The sequence below is a fragment of the Antedon mediterranea genome, chromosome 5, assembly GCF_964355755.1.
Source record: "Antedon mediterranea chromosome 5, ecAntMedi1.1, whole genome shotgun sequence".
Taxonomy (NCBI): Eukaryota; Metazoa; Echinodermata; class Crinoidea; order Comatulida; family Antedonidae; genus Antedon; species Antedon mediterranea.
In genome coordinates, this window is record NC_092674.1 from 29,473,289 (window position 1) to 29,492,816 (window position 19,528).

At 34.8% G+C, this 19,528-nt stretch overlaps 2 protein-coding genes and 1 long non-coding RNA gene across 3 annotated transcripts; 2 read left to right on the forward strand and 1 right to left on the reverse strand.

The window, feature by feature from the left end:
• Positions 1-175: 175 nt before the first annotated feature.
• LOC140050322 (sterol regulatory element-binding protein 1-like) lies at positions 176-8,897 on the forward strand. The gene is made up of 15 exons (XM_072095466.1): positions 176-315; positions 811-1,403; positions 1,517-1,780; positions 2,695-2,815; positions 3,090-3,404; positions 3,581-3,762; positions 3,964-4,216; positions 4,511-4,677; positions 4,854-5,019; positions 5,192-5,318; positions 5,462-5,586; positions 5,687-5,819; positions 5,975-6,146; positions 6,665-6,956; positions 7,153-8,897. Exons 1-15 carry the CDS (start codon positions 204-206, stop codon positions 7,398-7,400), a joined length of 3,270 nt encoding a protein of 1,089 aa, XP_071951567.1. The 5' UTR covers positions 176-203; the 3' UTR covers positions 7,401-8,897.
• A 256-nt stretch (positions 8,898-9,153) lies between these two features.
• LOC140050323 (COMM domain-containing protein 8-like) lies at positions 9,154-13,162 on the forward strand. The gene is made up of 5 exons (XM_072095467.1): positions 9,154-9,306; positions 9,721-9,876; positions 10,388-10,540; positions 10,700-10,855; positions 11,467-13,162. The coding sequence occupies exons 1-5, from the start codon at positions 9,238-9,240 to the stop codon at positions 11,491-11,493; spliced, it is 561 nt and encodes a 186-aa protein (XP_071951568.1). The 5' UTR covers positions 9,154-9,237; the 3' UTR covers positions 11,494-13,162.
• Positions 13,163-13,178: 16 nt separating this feature from the next.
• LOC140050324 (uncharacterized) lies at positions 13,179-18,360 on the reverse strand. Its single transcript, XR_011845381.1, has 3 exons — positions 17,891-18,360; positions 14,753-14,862; positions 13,179-14,333 (listed from the first exon to the last, which is right to left on the reverse strand). It is a non-coding gene; the product is annotated as an uncharacterized lncRNA (long non-coding RNA).
• Positions 18,361-19,528: the final 1,168 nt, after the last annotated feature.

The following is a 19,528-nucleotide window of genomic DNA, read 5'->3' on the forward strand; positions in this document are numbered from 1 at the left end:
GTGTTTAGCGCCCTCATTTCCGCCAACAAAATTAGATAAAAGGTCAAATAACAATTAACATAAAAAGGGGAAAGCCCAATGACGCAACGGCTGTACAAAATCGTACGATATTTTAACGCTGTTTGATTGGATGACAGCTCGTGGCACTACAGTCCATTTACGATAATTCCACACAAAAACATATCGAAAGACAAACAGTGAAGATGGACGATACAGGGCAAGGCTGGCTTTTTCAAGACAGCACTCTGCCCCCGATGGACCCTAATTTTGGAGCTGCCAGTGATGGAAGTGAATTACTGTTTAATGATATTGATGGTGAGTTTTTACTCTTTAGTATTGAACAAATACATGATTTAATGCTCGTCTAAAAGCTAGGCTAGTGGAACGTCCGAGGCGACCCCGCTATCAATTTGTGATTGTGTGTGTAGTGTCAGTGCGTACCTATCTATGAACTGGCCGAGAGCCCTCCCTGTTATGTGACCAAGCATAGGTTTTGTAACAATAATGTTGATGTTATTTTTTTTCGAGATATGCAAGCAATTACTAGGCCTAGGCTAACCTAATAAATGGTGGGCCTAGCCTACTTTAAAAACCTTATTAACCCTTTTATGATATGTCCTTTCTTTGAGGTTTTTGGTCAGCCAAAGTAATTTTTTTTTGTTCAATTTTGTTTAGCTTGGTTGGCCATTCAGTGGCCTTGCATTATTTAATTTAAGCTTGACGTAATTTTTTGCCATGCAATAGGGCTTTTTTACTACAGTCCTCATTCACACATTTTATAATAATATATTAAAAATGATCTCATTTCAGATATAATAACTGCAGGTTTTGATTCGAACCAACAAGATTTCTCCATTCTTGATGGCACGTGGGATTCTATGCAGGATGGCTCCCAAACATACCTCACGGATGAAAGCTTTGACCTATTGCCAGCGGCGCAAGTCCCTCAAAACCAACAAGTATTATCACCGCCAACGCAGGTTGTGCCGCCAACAGTACGCACCGTACTCTCACCCTCAATGCAGATACTACCAAATGCACAAATTCTAACCCAATCAGCTCAGATACTGTCCCCTACACCAAAGGTTGTATCCCCCACTCATGAAGCGATTTCTCCTAAACAAATCCTAACACAGAAGCAAACTCTGACGAATAGCATCCCTCAGCAGCAGGTTCTGCAGCTCCAACTGCAGCCCCAGCAGCAGCAGATTTTAACACAGCAAACGCAAGCAGTGACTGAGAAGCCAGCAACAGAAAACACTGTACAGCAACAGACAGTACAAATACAGCAAATCATACAACAGTTGCAACAGGCAGCTCAGCAAGTATCTGCTGCAGCTTGCAAGACAGTTGCAACTTCAGCCGCGGCTTCCAATCAACCATTTAACAAGTCATATCAACAGGTGAAAATTGAACATTTTAATTCTGTTATTTTCTTTTTATTTTAAATACATTTTGTTTAATAAATGTATTACCAGTAGCTGAATACTAAATGCTAAATGTTCTTTCCTTTTAGGTTTTGGTTCCACAAATTATCAAGACAGAATCTGGACAGTCCGTACCTGTGGTGGTAACTACTTCCGCTATCTCAAATGTGGTTGTGGAACAACAAGACAAGATGCGAATTGCACGTATAAATGCGACAAACAACTTGCAAGCACAACAGCTACCGAAGGGAGAAAAACGAACAAACCACAATGCCATTGAAAAGCGTTATCGTTTCAGTATCAACAACAAGATTCTGGAGCTGAAAGAGATGGTGGTTGGAAATGATGCAAAGGTAACTAAATCTATACATATACTGTAGCTGTAGCGCCTATGCCTATGTCACTATCTCCTTCTTAAACATGGGGCCAATAATCTACCGTTTTCCCCATTTAATTTCTCCTGATAAGTTTAATCTATGTTTTTTAGACCAGTTACTTGGAAACGGCTGAAAAAATGTTCTGTAACTGCCCTGGGTATCACATTCAAACTATTTCATGATAAGGAACAATATTCTTAAATAACTACTAAAAAGTTATTTTAAAAATTAATTTTGTAGGGTTATGTATTGTCTGTCCAAAGCGGTATAAAATAAGACATTAAATCTGTATTTTATGGATATTTAGAACAATTTAAAATTTTTTTTGTTAAATCATATATTTATATTTTTAGAAATTTATAATAAATTAATAGCCTTTTAGTATTCTATAGTAGTAGGATTCTGATGCAATAATACACACTGGTTTTATGCCTTACGTGTGAATGAACAGCTATACCTCCTTATGTCAGGCCATTGCCTATTAGCCAATCACAGAGCAGTATTTGTGATCTGTTGATGATTGCCTTCATTTGTTATGATGAACTTTACCGCAGGTCATGCAGCAAGCAGATATTTCAAATGCCAGATGGCTGTATAGAATTCGCAAAGATCTGCCTAATTAGTTTCAGATTTAATTAACTTGTTAATATTGCTTCGTTTGTTTTAGTAGTACTAAAGTAATTACTTTCACAAACATAATATTAAATAATAATATAATAGATTATGAATTTTAATTGCTAACTGGAAGGATGAATGAAACTGCTGTTCCAAAAAAGTGGCATTGCAGCTTGGTTGTTGAAATACTGGCTTATTAATTCAAGGTTCTTGGTTCAAGTCCTGCACCAATGTAAAATGCACTAGTGTAAAAAAAAGTAATCTTTATTTTTCAGATTCAGAAATCTGGGATATTGCAGAAAGCGATAGATCTTGTTAAATATTTAAGGAAAACTGTAGAGAATTTGAAACAAGAAAATAGAATATTGAAAGCACAAGTAGAAAGACTTAAAAATGGTATGAGATTGATTTTAGATTATAATATAATTACCATGACCTTTGACATTGGATCACACACTGAACGCATGATATCCACATGTGCTCTTGAATGCTCTGAATATTGTATTCAGCGATACAGAAATACATTAATGAAGTAAATTTTTTTTTTTTTAGTTAATTTTTTTCATTTTTATCTATAGAATTTTTTCTGTTTTAAAGTATAGTAGTAAAAAAACTGCCTTTCTGAAAAACTTCTATATAAAATTTTAATTTATTTTTCGCAAACTTGTAGGTTTGCCTATTGATGACCTTGACATAAAGAATGAACCAATGACGCCACCACCTTCTGAATACAGTTCACCTTCACGTAGCCCTAGTAGTAGCAGTAGTGGAGTTGGCAGTCCAGGCCCATACGCCATGGAGGATGATAGCCTCTCGGACACCGTTCCAAGCCCTCGTGGAATGCTTGATAGAACTAGGATGGGCTTGTGCATTTTCTTGTTTGCTGTCCTAGCTTTCAATCCATTTGGATCTCTTATTACCAATCAGAATTCTCCAAGCGATGATTACGGAACAGGAAGAACATTATTGGGAGTAGACGTTGAAGGTATATTTTAATGTTTATTGGACTATAAAGCTCTGTTTACACTTTAAAACTAATTTGACAAAAAAAATGTGATGTGCCCAAATATGGTAGTAATATGACATCATCGTGTCCATATATGGGCACACAATAAACCACATAATATGGCTTACAATAACCTGTCTATATTTCTCTTGTAGCTGAGCAAAGTTGGTATGATTGGATGTTCCCCTCAATGTTAATATGGGGTATCAACAGCATTGTTGCCCTATTTGTGCTGGCTAGAATCTTGATCTACGGTGAACCAGTCACTCACACCAACTCAAAAGAGGCTGTTAGCTTCTGGAGGCACAAGAAACAGGCTGACCTGGATCTGGCAAGAGTAAGCAAATTTATATTTACTTTACTAACAATGGTTCATATGCATATTTTGTTGTTTATTCCATAATTAACGCACTTTTGTAAGTTGTTCCTAAGTACAGATGGATACCAACAGACTAAATTATTTATTTTTTAAATTTTCCTATATTTTTTTTCTATCCTATTGCCAGTAAAATTGTATTATGTTCAATTGTATGTTTAGGGTGATTACGCATCAGCTACAAGTCAACTCCGTCTTTGTCTAGTTGCTCTTGGACGACCTCTACCAACCTCAAGAGTTGACCTTGCATCGTGTCTTGCATGGAACTGCCTTCGACACGTGCTAAACAGGTTGTGGATCGGTCGATTGTTGGTTCGAGGAAGGTTACGTGGAAACAACAAACCATCCGATGTTAAGGTGTCTGCTAAAAATGCATCTTTGATCTACCATAAGTTACATCAGTTGTATATGACTGGTAAGCCTATGCTTCATTTTATGTGGATAGATTAATGTATTTAACTTGGTTCAAAGCTATAGAGGCATTATTGCTATACAATATGAATACTTGAAGGAAATGCAACTTTAAAATTGATTGTGAGAATGGGACAATGGGAAAATACTATGCCTACTATTATTTATTTATTTGAATGTTACTATGATGTGTGATGTAAATATTTGAGTGATCTAACGAAAATGTCTTCACTTTATGTTCATCTCATTGCCTACCCTAAGCTTTCTTTAAATTTCATTTTTATTATTACTTTTTCAGGCAAATCTTCTGACGGCCTTGTACATGCTGTGAACATGGCTTTAAGCGCAATGAACTTGGCCGAAGTAGCTGGAGATGTAATTAGTAAGGACACCTTAGCTGAAATATATGTCACAACTGCTGTACATATTAAAACACATGTCCATAGACGACTTCATATCTTTTCAGTAAGTACAAACTTTACTATGAATGGGGAAAAGAGTTAAATTGAGGTTACTCTTGTTCACCGTATGTGTAGTTCCACTTGAATAGGGAATGAAGATGTATTATTTTGTGTGTATAATTTATAAACTTTTTAAAAAATTGTCATACATATTAATATATCAATGACATCTTTCAACAGAGATATTTTCTAAGTCGGGCAAGACATGCATGTGCTGGTCAAGAGGGTGCTATTCCTCCTTCGTTACAGTGGCTATTTCATCCTGCTGGGCATAGCTTCTTTGTTAGTGGCAACTGGAATTGTGAAACTATTGTTGAGAGTATGTTTACAACTACAGGAAATTGTGGTATGTTGAAAAGTTCTTTTAAGCTCTCAAACTGCCCATATGAATATGTGTCCTTTAAATATTTATAATTTTGTTATGTAATAGTTATGCTGGCGGATATAATAATCTCTATCTAGTCTCAAGTTTGTACCTAGTCTGTTGAAATATTTTTTTTCCTCTTTTTTAATTTTAGCGGATCCCCTGTCGCATATTAGTAGAGCGTTCCGTGAAAACTTGCTTGACAAAGCACTGTACACCCTTGTAGCACCAACACAAAAACAAACCAATAGAAACACAGCAGTAACGTCTAATACAGATGGGTAAGTTGATTGATTTGATATGACCTAAGATTAGAATGTTTGGACACTAGTTTGAAAAAAATGTGATGAATATGGTAGTGATATAACATCATAGTTTGATAGTGTGGACAGAGCTTAAAACGCATTGTGATTATTTTCAACAGAATTGCACAGAACCAGTGTTCAGATGTCTGTCAATACCTACAGCTTCTTAGTGAGTGTTCAGACACAGCTGGGCCACCTCAGCAGGCATCCTTCGCCATTGGATCAAACATGTCTGCAGCCACAGGTATGTTATCTTTTGAAGAAAATATACTTTATCCGGTTTTTAAATACCATCTGATAGTATTGTATTTGTAGACAATTTGCTAATTTATTTTCTTTATTAGGCTCAGATCCAGTCTCCAAGTGGTGGTGTAACATTATTCTTGTAGCGACACATTGGCTGCAGGGTGATGATACGGCTGCAGAGAGGCTGTATTCTAGTATTGAGACACTCCCAATACAATTACAAAATAAAGAGTAAGTTGAAGAAATGATTGAAAACAAAATGGAAAAGTAATGATGTTGTTAATGTTTTATAGAAAATCACTTTTTAAATAATTTTTACAGGGATCCATTACCAAATAGTCCGATTTTTTTTATGGAAATTTATTTTTGCTTCGTAATTTTTACAGGGATCCATTACCAATAGTAGTTCAATTGGCTTTCAAAGCAAGACGCATTTTCTTGTCCGATTCCAAGAAGGACCAGTTTAATGAAGAGTGTGTTAGATTATGCAATAAATCAAGTAAATACTTACAGAAAAGCCTCAGCTTAGCAGACCAACCAAATCAAAGTATTACACAGGTAAATAACATTGTTTATATCGTAAAGAAGATATAAAAATATGACCACACCTACAATTAAGCTGTTTGGTGCAATGTAGCCACGGCCATAATATGAGCTGTTCCTTTATTCCAGCAAGTCATGTCAATCTCTTTGGTGCATTGTAGTTGCATTGCATGTTATTGTTACTATGCAGTGCTCCAACATTGCAACATAGAGTTTGACTCCACATCAGACTTCATCATCAGCGTCATTCAGTTCACCGAGTTCATCCTCCGCACCGTCATCTGCATTTATTAAGTCATTAATTGCATTGAAAGACTAAAGCTCTTTCAAAATCTGCCCAAATATGGTGGTGATATGCCTAAACTTTTGTAGTGATATGCCTAAATATGGTACGGATATGCCTAAATACGGTAGTGATATGCCTAAATATGGTAGTGATATGAAATCATGTCCATATATAGGCACAGTACATTTTTTGTCGCATAAAGTTTGATAGTGTAGACAGAACTTAATAATTTAATTTATTTTTGTAGGCAATTCAATTGCTGGTTTGTGATTGGTTGTTATCAACAAGAACAGCTGTGTGGCAAAAACAAACAGGTAACCAAGGTACCATCAGTTCCACCATTGAGCTGTCAGCCTTCCAGCAAGACCTGGCTAGTCTCAGGAAACTTGCCAATGTTTTCAAACCAGCTATGGGTAGCGTGTCGAGGCACGAGGCAACGGCACGTTTGATGGCAGGGGCAAATCCAAAACGTACGCAGCAGCTGTTGGATAGAAGCCTGCGACGGAGAGTCATAAACAGTGCTAATAATGCCATTAAAGGTACAGTACAAATTTGATTTTTTCTTTCATACCCACTGGAATAAGTACCATTAGTTTGATGTGTGCTTTTGTTCCTATCCCTACAAAAACATTTTTAGACTTAAACCTCAAAATAATTAATGTGATACATGATTTTTTGTTAAATTTGTTGAGAAAAGTTATCAATATTAATAAGAGCTATATTTCTTAATTTTAGATGATGACATCAAAGTTAGTGACCATAACCGAGGTGCGGCATTAATGATGGCGTGTAAACACCTTCCATCGCAGCTTCTCTCGTCTCCTGGCCAGCGAGAGCGTATGCTCACGGAGGCAGTACAGTCTTTTGAACGAGTAGGTGATCGTAGAAGCGTGCAAGATTGTCAACAGATGTTAATTTCATTAGAACGAACGAAACCAGTTTGCGTTACAACTTGTCAATCCACCCCGATTCCGTGTTGCTAACAATCTTATACCTCTCTCAAAAAAAAAAAAAAGAATTACAGTACCTTCATTTTATAATTTATTGAATCGTACACCACTTATTAAAAAAAATAATTACTGTTCCTTCATTTTATAATTTATTGAATCATACACCACTTATTTAAAAGTACTACTGTATACTGTAACATTTTGTGAAATATATTTGTTGCCCATGTACATTCCAATTAAGAGGTTGACAAAATTTTTTTACTAAACTTATGATTAGATCAGATGTTTTTAAATTAGCATAACGATATGCCTTTATTAGGCACTTCACAGGGTTGTTTACTCATTTAAGTGTTGTGAACTGGCAAGAAAAGAGTGATTGTTGAACCTCTATTAAGGGACACCTTTAAGACCACACACGTGTCCCCTGAATAGCAAGGGGGGGGGGGGGATGGTCCTGTGGCCGTATTCATCATTCGCACTTGGGCTAAGGGAAACACCCTTAGAATTGAACAAATCTCCTATCTAAGTGAATATTATTGAGTTAAGCGAAATACTTAATATTTAAGGGAAATAACTGAAGTGTGATTGGTGAATACAGGAGACACTGGACTGGAGATCAAATAATGAATAGCTTTGTATATTGCGTATATGACAACTATATTTAGCAGCTTTGTACAGTTATTTCCGTTCCATTGGAGAATATGATCAAATCCGACCTGTACAGTTAACAAACGAAGTCCTATGTAGTTAATCGCATTGAAGAATGGAATGAAATGATCTAATATGCTTTAGAGTACAAGCTCTTAGCCAATCAAAATAGTTTACAAATGTTTGTTTTTTAGTTTAGTTACAAGTTTCTGACTACAAAAATACTCTAGTAGTAGTATAGTACACCTTTATTTGCTTTAAAAGTTAAAAAAAAAAAATATGTAGGTTTATAAACTTAAAACCTACTTTACAAATGTTTACCTTGTTTCTGCAATAGATGGATGGAAGTTTTCATTTTATTTGTTTACATCATATTTCAAACTTGTAGGACAAAGTATGAAGTGTAATTCATTATAACTCTGATATCTCTCATACCAAATGAGTTGAAAACTCTATGAATGTAAAGCTCTGTTTACACTATAAAATAGTGTGATGTTTGCCCAAATATAATAGTAATATGATTTCATCATTTCCATATATACTGTATATCATTTAATAAAGTCTCCTGATAGTGTATGGTAGACAGAGCTTTAGGCATAGTACATATGAGCTTTAATAATATAATTTTACTTGCAAGAAATCATTTTATTTTATTTTGCTGATTTAAGGAAATAAGAATTTGACAAATGATAAAGTTTGTTTTGATTGTTACTTGCATGCTATTATGTAACTACTGTAACTAACAATGACGAGTTTGTTTCACACTGATATGTTATCCTGAATTTAAATTAAGAAGAACGACATTCCTACAAAGTGATTGTAAATATTTTTCATAGAGTATAATAAAAGACAGTATGGATGCTGTGCTGTTTATGATAAACTGGATTTCTGTTGTTATTTTATACATTGTAAGTACGTGGAGATAATGTAGGTGGCAGTAAACATAGGGAGGAATTGAAACTTTTTTTAAAGAACGTTGGAAATTACTGTACTTTTATATGCAGTTTAGCATACATTTTTAAAAGTGCAAACAAACATGTGATGATGATATATAGAATGATGCATTTTCACATTTGGGATCTTTAATCATTACACCGTCGGCAGGTGGTTTAATAAACAACTTCTTTATCTTACCAAATCAAAAAGTACAGTAACTTTTCGAAAATTGCTCTTCTTTATCACGTGATACTATTTTGATTTGTCACGTGATATTGGACGAAACATGGCTTCGGAAGTAGCAAAAGAAGATTTAAATTTGCTTTCCAAATGTCCGAAAGATAGGATCGAAGCGGTACAATAAGCGTACTCTTTATAATAGGCTATTATTTAATTGTCCTCTGTAAATATTGATAATAGATATGAACGCATTATACGTTTATTTGCATGCATTTTCTTCTAGGCCAGGTTGTCGGGCTTGTCGCCTCACCAAGAAATGATCTGAGCGCCCCAGATAAATCAATGACAACTGCGTACATCTAGTTGTATATACAGGCCTAGGCTTTTTGTCAATGGGCTCTTTAACTTTAGCAACACGAACTATCAATAGAACATAATTACATGATAGGATCTATAAATTTCAAAACCATAAAACAGGGCCCTGTTTATTTGTAATGGAATTTTGAATTAAATCAATGCAGCCCACAGTCTTTCTTATCAAAAAAGAAAGGCCTACTAAGAAATGTGAAAATGTATTATTATTTTTCAGTTCTGTCATGGGTTGATTGATGGATTTATAGGTAGAAGCAAACTAAGGTATAAAGACTATGGTGAATTATGGACAATGGAGGAATGGTTCAAAGTAGTTGATGCTTGCCAACGCTGTGTCAAAAGGATGTCTCGCAAACAGTTAACAAAAGAAGAGGTATTCAGGATTCTGTAATTGCATGCTATAGGACCATTTGTTTAGTGAATCGATTCACTATCCTTCTTAAAGGTGGTGGCAATCCTGTTCACAAGACAAAACGTATACACAAGATGCTCTACATAAACAAAGTCTTATTACAAGTCTTTGGGAGTGGAGTTGTAATTTGTCATTAGAAAAAAATCCTGAAATATGACAGGACTTGAACCCAGGACCCTTGGATTGGTTGCCAAGTCTTATAACCACCAAGACACAACTCTACTATTTGATGTACTACAACAAATCTTTACTGGAAAAATGCACAATTTAAAAGGAAAAAGAGTGCATTTAAACGGGTCTTAATTAAAAATGGAGATAAACAATTTCAGTAGTAAATATACTGTATGTGACCATGACATCACAGACCTCTGCTTTTATACTAGATTTTATATTTATTAGTATTGTGTATTGTGATTCAATTTCAACATACTTATTATCTTTTTATATCCTTTTGTATCTTTTGTTTCCATAGATTTCTCAACTTTTTGATGGAGTTTCGGATGAATACATCCAGCCTTTTGTAAGTTGTGTCAATGTAAGGTCGGAGGATCTACGGAAACATCTGCTGGAGGAAGTCGCTTCAATATCACATTCACATCTTCAAGATTTTGATTGGAAGTTAAAAGTTAGTTAAAATAAAGATTTATAAACCTTGTATTATTCAATACTAAATCAACATATGTTAATTTTTAGACCTGTCTTAGTCTTAGTCCTGTCTGACACAGGAAGTTCAAAAGCACCAAATTGGTGTAGATTTGATGTTATAATTTATTATTGTTTACAGCTAGCTTTGTCAAATGACAAAATATCATCAGTTCAAGAACCGTTGGTGACTGTAGAATTTATTACCAAATCGGGCGACGAAAGCAAATCATTCTCAGTAGAAATGAACAAAGAAGAATTAAAACAATTTGTAAGCTCAATGGAAGCAGCCAACAAGGTTTGTCACATGACCACATTGTTACCTCATCATTTGAAATTAAGTTTAAAGCCAACGAGGTTAATATCCATGACCATATGTCTTGTACCTCAAGAATGCAAATTAAAAGTTAGTTTATTATATTGTATGTTAATTGCGATAGTAAATACTCCAGGTCCATTCATTTTAGACCTGTCCTACAGTAGTTTTTTTTCTGGTAAATGTAAAATTGCATAGAGATATTATAGGGAACTATAATATATCTATGCTAAGAGACAACCCATGCAGGATCCAGGAACTGAAGGCTATGTAACCACATCATACCAAACCGCTTCACGTTTTTTTTTGTTCTTTGTGGGCGGGTGATAAATTATGTATTTGTGGAAAATTGTGGAATCAATGGAAACATAGCTCAAGCTCAATCATATTTTCCATAAAAATGTAACTAATAAATTGCAGTTTAATAAATTGAATTTATTAGCATAACACAATTTAATTTTTTTAAATGTTTGACACAAACAAGCGAAATTGAAAACAGAATCACCCAACACTTTCAGTCTGAAAGAACTCCCTGCCTTGCTCTGCCTTTGTGTTGGAAACATTTTAATATTTTGTTCTTACTGCTGTTGTAGATTATGGTACAGATGAAGACAGAATGACTTTTTATTGTAAATAACGCAAATATAGAAAACTTATTATTAACCTAGACCAATGGATTGCTCCGGAATTGAATCCTGGTTGAAACAATTTGACAAGGACACTTTATACACAAATACAGTACAAGAGAGAAGTTTTAATGAGGTTAGCAGAAACTAACTAAACACTACCACAATTACCATACATGGGTTTTCTTTGTAGAAAGAGCATTGTTAAAACTTTCCTTAAATGAATATGTTTTTATGTATCAAAGTTAAATGATCGAACCAACATACCATATAGTTTATTTTATATTTAGAAATTATGTATTAAATAAAACTGAAAAAAAAACTAACTTCATACTTTAAAAATGAGCTAAAAAGTGATGTTTTAGAACAAAAAAAGTTAACACTTACTAGATATTGTGTAGTTAATATAGATATAATCAATTACCTAAGTTACATGTCCAATATCCAAAAATAAATAATTTTTTATAAATATAATAATCTTATTATAAACTACTACGGTAAAGCCCTGTCTACACTATCAAACTTTATGTGCCCATATATGGGCGTGTTGATGTCATATCACTACCATATTTGGACACTTTTTTTGTCAAAGTAGTTTGATAGTGTAGACAGACCTTAAGTTGTAAGCCATGGAAATGTATATAAATCAAATCAGCAAAATACAACTCAAAAGGATTTTCACATTATCAAGGTTGAATATTTTAAAATTGACTTTAAAAAGTCTATTTCCATAAAATGTATTCCTTTAAATATTTTGGGGTTAGCCATGGGACAGATATAGATGGATTTCCAGTTGTTAACCTGTTAACAAATCATTCAAAATTTAAGATTTTACCAAAATAGATTAAATTTAGTGCCCCTTGGGGAGCAGTTTTATTGGAAACAATTTTTATATTCTGAGCAAATTTACAGTGGAGCATGGCATTCACGTATTTGCAGGGAAGAATGAAATTACCTCTTTTTTTTCCTGGTATTTGTAGTTTTTGACATTTTGCAGTACCGTAAATGTTTTATTAAAAATTTAAGCTTATTAAACTGATAATATAATATAAATATATGGTTTCCCATATAGCACTGTGGCACAGTGGTTAGAGCATTGGACTTGCAATCAAGAGGTTGTCGGTTCAAGCCCGGCCCGGTCACTGCAGTGTTGAGTCCTTGTTGAGCAAGATTCTTTATCCACATTGTTCCTCCCACCCAGGTGATAGAAATGGGTACCGGTATGTAAAAAGTACTGGGAAGGTAAATCAGACTCGTTTGTGCGGGAGGAGTGGCGTACCCCCCACAAACATACACACTTAGTGGAGTCTGGCCCAAACGCTAAATAAATGGAGATAGGCACCACGGCCGTTAGCATTAGCTTAGGTTTCGACTTTGCCTTATGGTTTCCCCATTATATCTCTAACACTAATGGTGTGTTGCCAAAACCTGACCTATAACCGTTTTCCATTGGTTACAACCTGTAAGTATCAGTGAGTGTGAAATATATAGCAGCTCAGCGCACACAAGAAACACATTATTGTAGCCGTCTTCTGAAGACACATGGCCGTCATTGACGGATACTTAGTAACAGTTGACTGTTGGTGTACTAGAGATCCACGTTTATTATCATGCTATACACTTTTTTTTTTTTTAAAGATCGATATCAAAATATGTCTGCAAATTTCATGATTTATTAAAAAAACACACAAAATACATCTTTAAAAAATAAAAGAACATACAGTATAGTTCAAGAAAATAAAAATTATATTTAGAATAATAAATTAATTTGTACAGAAACGATAAAAACAAACGTGAATAAATTGTTTATAATTAATACAATTGTTGTCATAGTTATTCATAGAACAGGAAGTATTGTCGCCCTTTGTTGCCTAAGATATTATCTAACAATCAGTCATTTCTAAAGGTTGTTCTTTTTACCAATTTAACAGTCTGTTTATGTCTTACAAAATACAATTAAAAGTTGCAGGCACTTATAAAATATGGCTTGGATATCTGATAAAAGCACAACGGAACAAGCCATGCAGAAAATAGTAAACTTATTACCAATTCCACCATAAACAATGAGTTACTTCATGAACAAACTAATCAGAAAGGTATAAATCATACTGTCAAATTATAGAAACAGTGCTCATATTCGAAACATGACCTCATATTCGCGTCGAGCATAGCTCATTGGCGAAAGATTCGTATTTTTAGTTGTATGAAAAAATGTCTCTGACGGGATTCAGAAATCAGAAATCTAATTCTAAACTACATCCGTGGTGCCATTCTTTATTATTTTCCATTATAAAAAAAAGTGAATAACTATTATGTGACATTAAAATGGCATATTCAACTAAAACATTCAAAAAAAATATTTTTCAGGGGTACAATACATCTTTAACAGTAAAAGAAGAATCTTCATATCTTTACATAAATATTTTAAATGAATATTGATAAGCTTAACTGTGCATGTAAATCACAATGAGGAAGATACTGACATACAAATTGATATACGCGCGCGCGTTCTATACGGTAACTGATGAAAGTTTACGACTTTTGTGCGCGCGTCAATCCTGCTATACCACCAGTGCGTGCGATTCAAGAGACATCCTCGTGACCACTGCATACCATAGATGACTGTAAAATTCTAGATATCACTTTAATACACCGAATAATTTTAGTTATGCCGAAATTTTCATGAATTTTGAATTGCGTGGATTTAAAGCTCGCTCTGTCGAGTTCACCCCTATGACGTCACCATTCCTTTGTATACTTATATAATAGTGTGTGCACGGCGAGTAGATAGCCCCATGCAACCGCTCTGACCAAAGAGTGTTTCGTCGACCACCCTGTCAAACAAAAAGATTTGGTAACATTTATTAAAATTAAAAAATTAATAGTTTAAAAATTGTATATTGAGTGATTGATATAGAGCATCCTATCTAATTTGTTTGATTAAATTTAAAAAAATTTAATTCTCATTTCTTCGATAAAAAAATAATCGGTTACCAAATATACTAGTGTGATATAAGCATCAAGCCGTCTTTACCTTGTGGTCCATCCCGTATTTTAATCACTTCTTCTCTGCCAGACCTCCCCTTATCCCCCTTGTGCTTAGCCATCCCATGCCCAACTGCTGGCTCTCCTCCATCCCTTGTCTCCCCCCCCCCCCCCCCCCACCCGCATGCTCAGCCTCCTCATACATTGTCGTCCCCTCCCCCCCCCCCCATGTTGGGCCTCCACATCATTTCGCACACACTATACCTACCCTAGACCTTGCATAAATATCGCCACTTGTTTCGTTGACTGCTATATAATAATCATGTATTTTATCTCTGTATTGTACCGCAGTGTTGAAAGTAGTCATATATATCTCAGCTAAACAAAAATAGACACAAATACATTATTAAATAAATATTGAACATTAGGACTCAAAACTGGGAAACATAAATGTGGTATAATAAAGCATGGAGGTATAAACCTCCATGAATAAAGCATGGAGGTATAAACCTCCATGAATAAAGTAATACAGTAATGTATAATATAATTATACAGTACTTCAAAAAAGAAAAAAAAAAACAAAATAAAACAAAACCTATAAGTAACGTAGGTGTTATCGGTATCACCCCCAGAGATGATCCACTCGCAAAATGGAGAAAATATCATACCACCAAATATAAAATGTCAATAAAATAGTTGATTCATATTGAGATTGTTCAGCCCCCCGCAAACCGGGCCGAAAATATACCGTTATTTAGGAACTAACATTGTACATAAATCTATTAATAACAAGTGCAAGTATTGCGCAAGAGCTATTTGATGGGCTGACCGAACTGCAGACAGATAATATTATATAAGTGTTGCATTCTGTCTACCATGAGAACTGATGCAATGTTTGTCTGCCCTCCAGATTGGTTGAGGGCATGTGTCGAAAAATACGGGAATAAACCAATTTTAAAGCCCACCCTTAAAACACACATTTGCTTGTTGAGTAACTCCTCTTTCCAGTTTCCAGTCGATTTAATTTTTCGGAGCAGGTGTTGTGGAAGACCCTAAATGACTTAAAGGGGTTAGAATTTGAGACCAAAATCTCGAAATAGCACAGGAAATAACTACGTCGAAAAAAAAACGTTTTCCTAATTTATTTCGGTGCGTATAACGTAACAATGATCTATTATTCCTGATTCTAGAGGATTACGTTTTCGGTAAAAATATGTTGCGTTTGTTAAGAGTAAATAATAATAACAATTCAATACCAGGTCTATGCTCTAGACTGAATTTCGACTTATTGGTAAAAAGATAAATATGTTTGCACGGTTCATACGTAGGCCTTATAATACTTGAGTTTGAACAAAAACAACATTTGTAAAATAATTATGTCTAACTTTAACTTAATTAATTACATTTTCGTATATTATATTCTGAGACTGTGAAGTATATATATATATATATTATATTATAGTACGTTGTATTTTCCTTCATTTATTTACTACATGAAAACATTTTTGTAATATATTTGTAAATTTATATTTTAAGTTAGGGTGCCACAGATTAAAAGCTTTGCTTGCTTGTGGTTATCCTGTTTTTCACACTTTATTGTACTTAATTTTAATTTATATTTTTATGAATGTTGTGTGAAAAATAAAAGAATCAATCAATCAATCAATCAATCAATCAATCAATCAATCAATCAATCAATCAACATCATACACAATTTCGGAAACGGACGTCCATAGTTACACAAAAAAGTCATAAGCTACAGACTTGAGGCAAGTCTAATCATCTTGTTGATGAAAATAGTTACAGATGATGAATGCAAAAGTTACATTCACAGAATGCGTGACTGTATTTTAAAAGATAATTTTAAAAGATAATTCAGCCCCCATGCTGATAACCTGTCTTGTACTTTATGTTTTGCTGTAGTTGGGGAAGAATCCTGAAATACCGAAGTATGTGCTATAATTATTTTTCAAAAAGAAAAACGCTGTTTTCTAAAATAACTAATAAATTTCTTTTTTTTCTGTTTTGCGACACCGCCGTTGTAACTGCACTCGAAATAGACCAACACTAAAACGTCGTTCCCACTAGAACGCAACGCAGCGACTTATCAACGCAAAGTGTTGTATTGCGTAATCACAAGTGGGAACCGACGACGCAATAGTGCTGCAAACATCGAAGGTTTGATTTCACGCAGGCGGGGGCAAACACAATTATTGGAAGGGAATTTCCTTGCGTTGCTAAAGATTGCGTTGCGTCGCTAGTGAGAACCAAGCTTAGCCATTGCTTTTGATTGGTCATTCGTTTGCGTTGCGGTGTACGTCCTTACATTGCGTCCTAGTGGGAACCTAGCTTAGCCATTGCTTGTGATTGGTCATTCGTTTGCGTTGCGGTGTACGTCCTTACATTGCGTCCTAGTGGGAACCTAGCTTAGCCATTGCTTGTGATTGGTCATTCGTTTGCGTTGCGGTGTACGTCCTTACATTGCGTCCTAGTGGGAACCTAGCTTAGCCATTGCTTGTGATTGGTCATTCGTTTGCGTTGCGGCGTACGTCCTTACATTGCGTCCTAGTGGGAACCTAGCTTAGCCATTGCTTTTGATTGGTCATTCGTTTGCGTTGCGGTGTACGTCCTTACATTGCGTCCTAGTGGGAACCTAGCTTAGCCATTGCTTGTGATTGGTCATTCGTTTGCGTTGCGGCGTACGTCCTTACATTGCGTCCTAGTGGGAACCTAGCTTACATAACGGTGGTATTAACTATCTTTTAATGAGGACTTTCTCTAACAATTGGATTGTTTCCGTTTTGCTTTGTATCTTTCTTTTTTTCTTTTAAAATTATAATATGTTCTCTTCATTTCTGGAGTTATTATGAATAGGTTAGGTACCGTACACTCATTTTTCTCATTGTGTTTCAGTCGACTCGTTCGTTTTAAAATCATTTAGGTTAACACCAACTTTGTAAGTATGATATCAAGTGTCATAATGTCATAAATTACTCGACGATTTGAAATAACGATATTAGATCAGTTTTTTTCCCCAGTATTATTGGAATTGGAATATTACGTTTTTTTATAAACGAAGAAATGTGCGAATAAAAACGAAACATTTGTAAAACCTTGTTGGAGGGTCTATAGAAATTCTAAATAAACCACCTATATTTTAAAATTTTTAAAATAAGTAAAACAAACAGAATGGGAAAATGAAGACTTCAGAAACACATTCATACGACCGAATACTATGTTAAACAAAAGAAAGAAGAACATTTGTGAGAATGACAACATAAATACTGTACTATCTGCAAGAAGTATACATACTTTGTCTAAAAAGTATTCTAACTATTATAAAGTAAATTGTAAATGGTGACAAATTGTACAATAATTGTAGTGAATATTGACACACGGTACTTACATGCATTATGGTAGTTTCTTGTTGAGGTGACTTTGCCGTCGCCATGTACAACCAAAAACTTAGAACCATACCAAGTTGTTATTTTGCAAGTGTCGTTAACGGTACAAATCGTCATTAAACTTGTAAAATGGTGAAAAATTCTGACAGACTTCAGTCCTGTCCATGGTTCGAACGACATCCGGGATATTGTGGTTGATTCCAGCGCCGTTGTTGGTTCATCATTTGTCGCTGTTGTATTTATGGTGGCGGTGGTTGATTGCGGTATGGTGGTATTGATGGTGGTAGTAGGTAAATCATCCGTCACCGGTGCAGAGTGTGTATTTAATGATAAAATACTCAAATATAAAGCTACTAGTAATGCATTTGTGTCCATCGTGAATATGACTTGAGACCGGCTTGGCCAATGAGACCATGACAGCCTAGCCGGTCCTTTTATAGCCCCCGATTTCATTACGTATGCACAACGTCATTTCCCCCAAGGCACGCGTTGTTGCAATTACACCGCGTCCCGCGTGGACAACGGCATTTTATGTAATTTTATTTGCAGAACGAATTACTGTATTGTCAAAACTATATCAACTATAGACGTTTCCAATTAACCCTAACAAAAAACATGGCCGCCAATGGGCCCACCTGTTGCAGATATGATTTACTTTGATTTATAGTCTGATTGCGTCTATTATCATAATGGTAAGACGTTTTATGTAACACCAATTAAATTGGAACACATTAAATTCCGGATGTGTTCGTAATAAATCGGAGATTTTTTAAGTATTTCTTCGTGGAAAGGTATACCTTAAAACAATATAGGCCTAATACAAATTAAGTTGTACGACGCCTTTTATCAAATTAAATTAGGCAATTATATCATGGAGGTATCTATTTTTATACCTCCATGATTATATTGTTTTGTTTGTAGGTCTTTCAATTGTGTGGCATTATTACATACACTGACTTTTGTTAACAACAATACGATAAAGACTGAGATAAAATAAAAGTAGGAGAAATCCTAACAAAAGAGAAAACGACATAACTCCAATAGACAGAGCACATTGTGTCTCTTTATTTAGAGTTACACTTTATTGTTTCATCTGAAATTATTCGGGGAATTTTCTAGCATCTCTGGAATTGGTTTTGTAACAGTGAAAAGTGTGACGTTGTAATTCCAAATAGTTTGAAAGAACTATCATGATAGGTGCTATAACAAAATTATAACCAAATCCCAATTCTATTTTAGATGAACGTGAGCAGTATTTGGAAGTGATTGCTTTCACCACACAAACAATGTTAAAACCTGAATCTGGCCTACCACTTTACTCAAAGATTATGCACATAAAGTGGTTGTAGGTAACAGTATAGAAACGCTCGAGTAACGAAAATGTTTAAATGCTGTTGAAATGGAAATGCATTGCAACCTACACCTCCCAAACTTTGAATGAAAAGAAGTTTTGATGGTGTTGCTGCGTTGTGTGGTGTAGTGTGAATTGTAGAAAGTAATTAAAAGAATGACGTAACTAAACAATGCATTTGAGACAATTGAAAGGCCACGCTATTTAGCTCTTCTATTCTATCTATTTGGAGACAATTGATTTATTATTATTATTATTATTGTTATTTTAGCTCCTTTTGATATATATT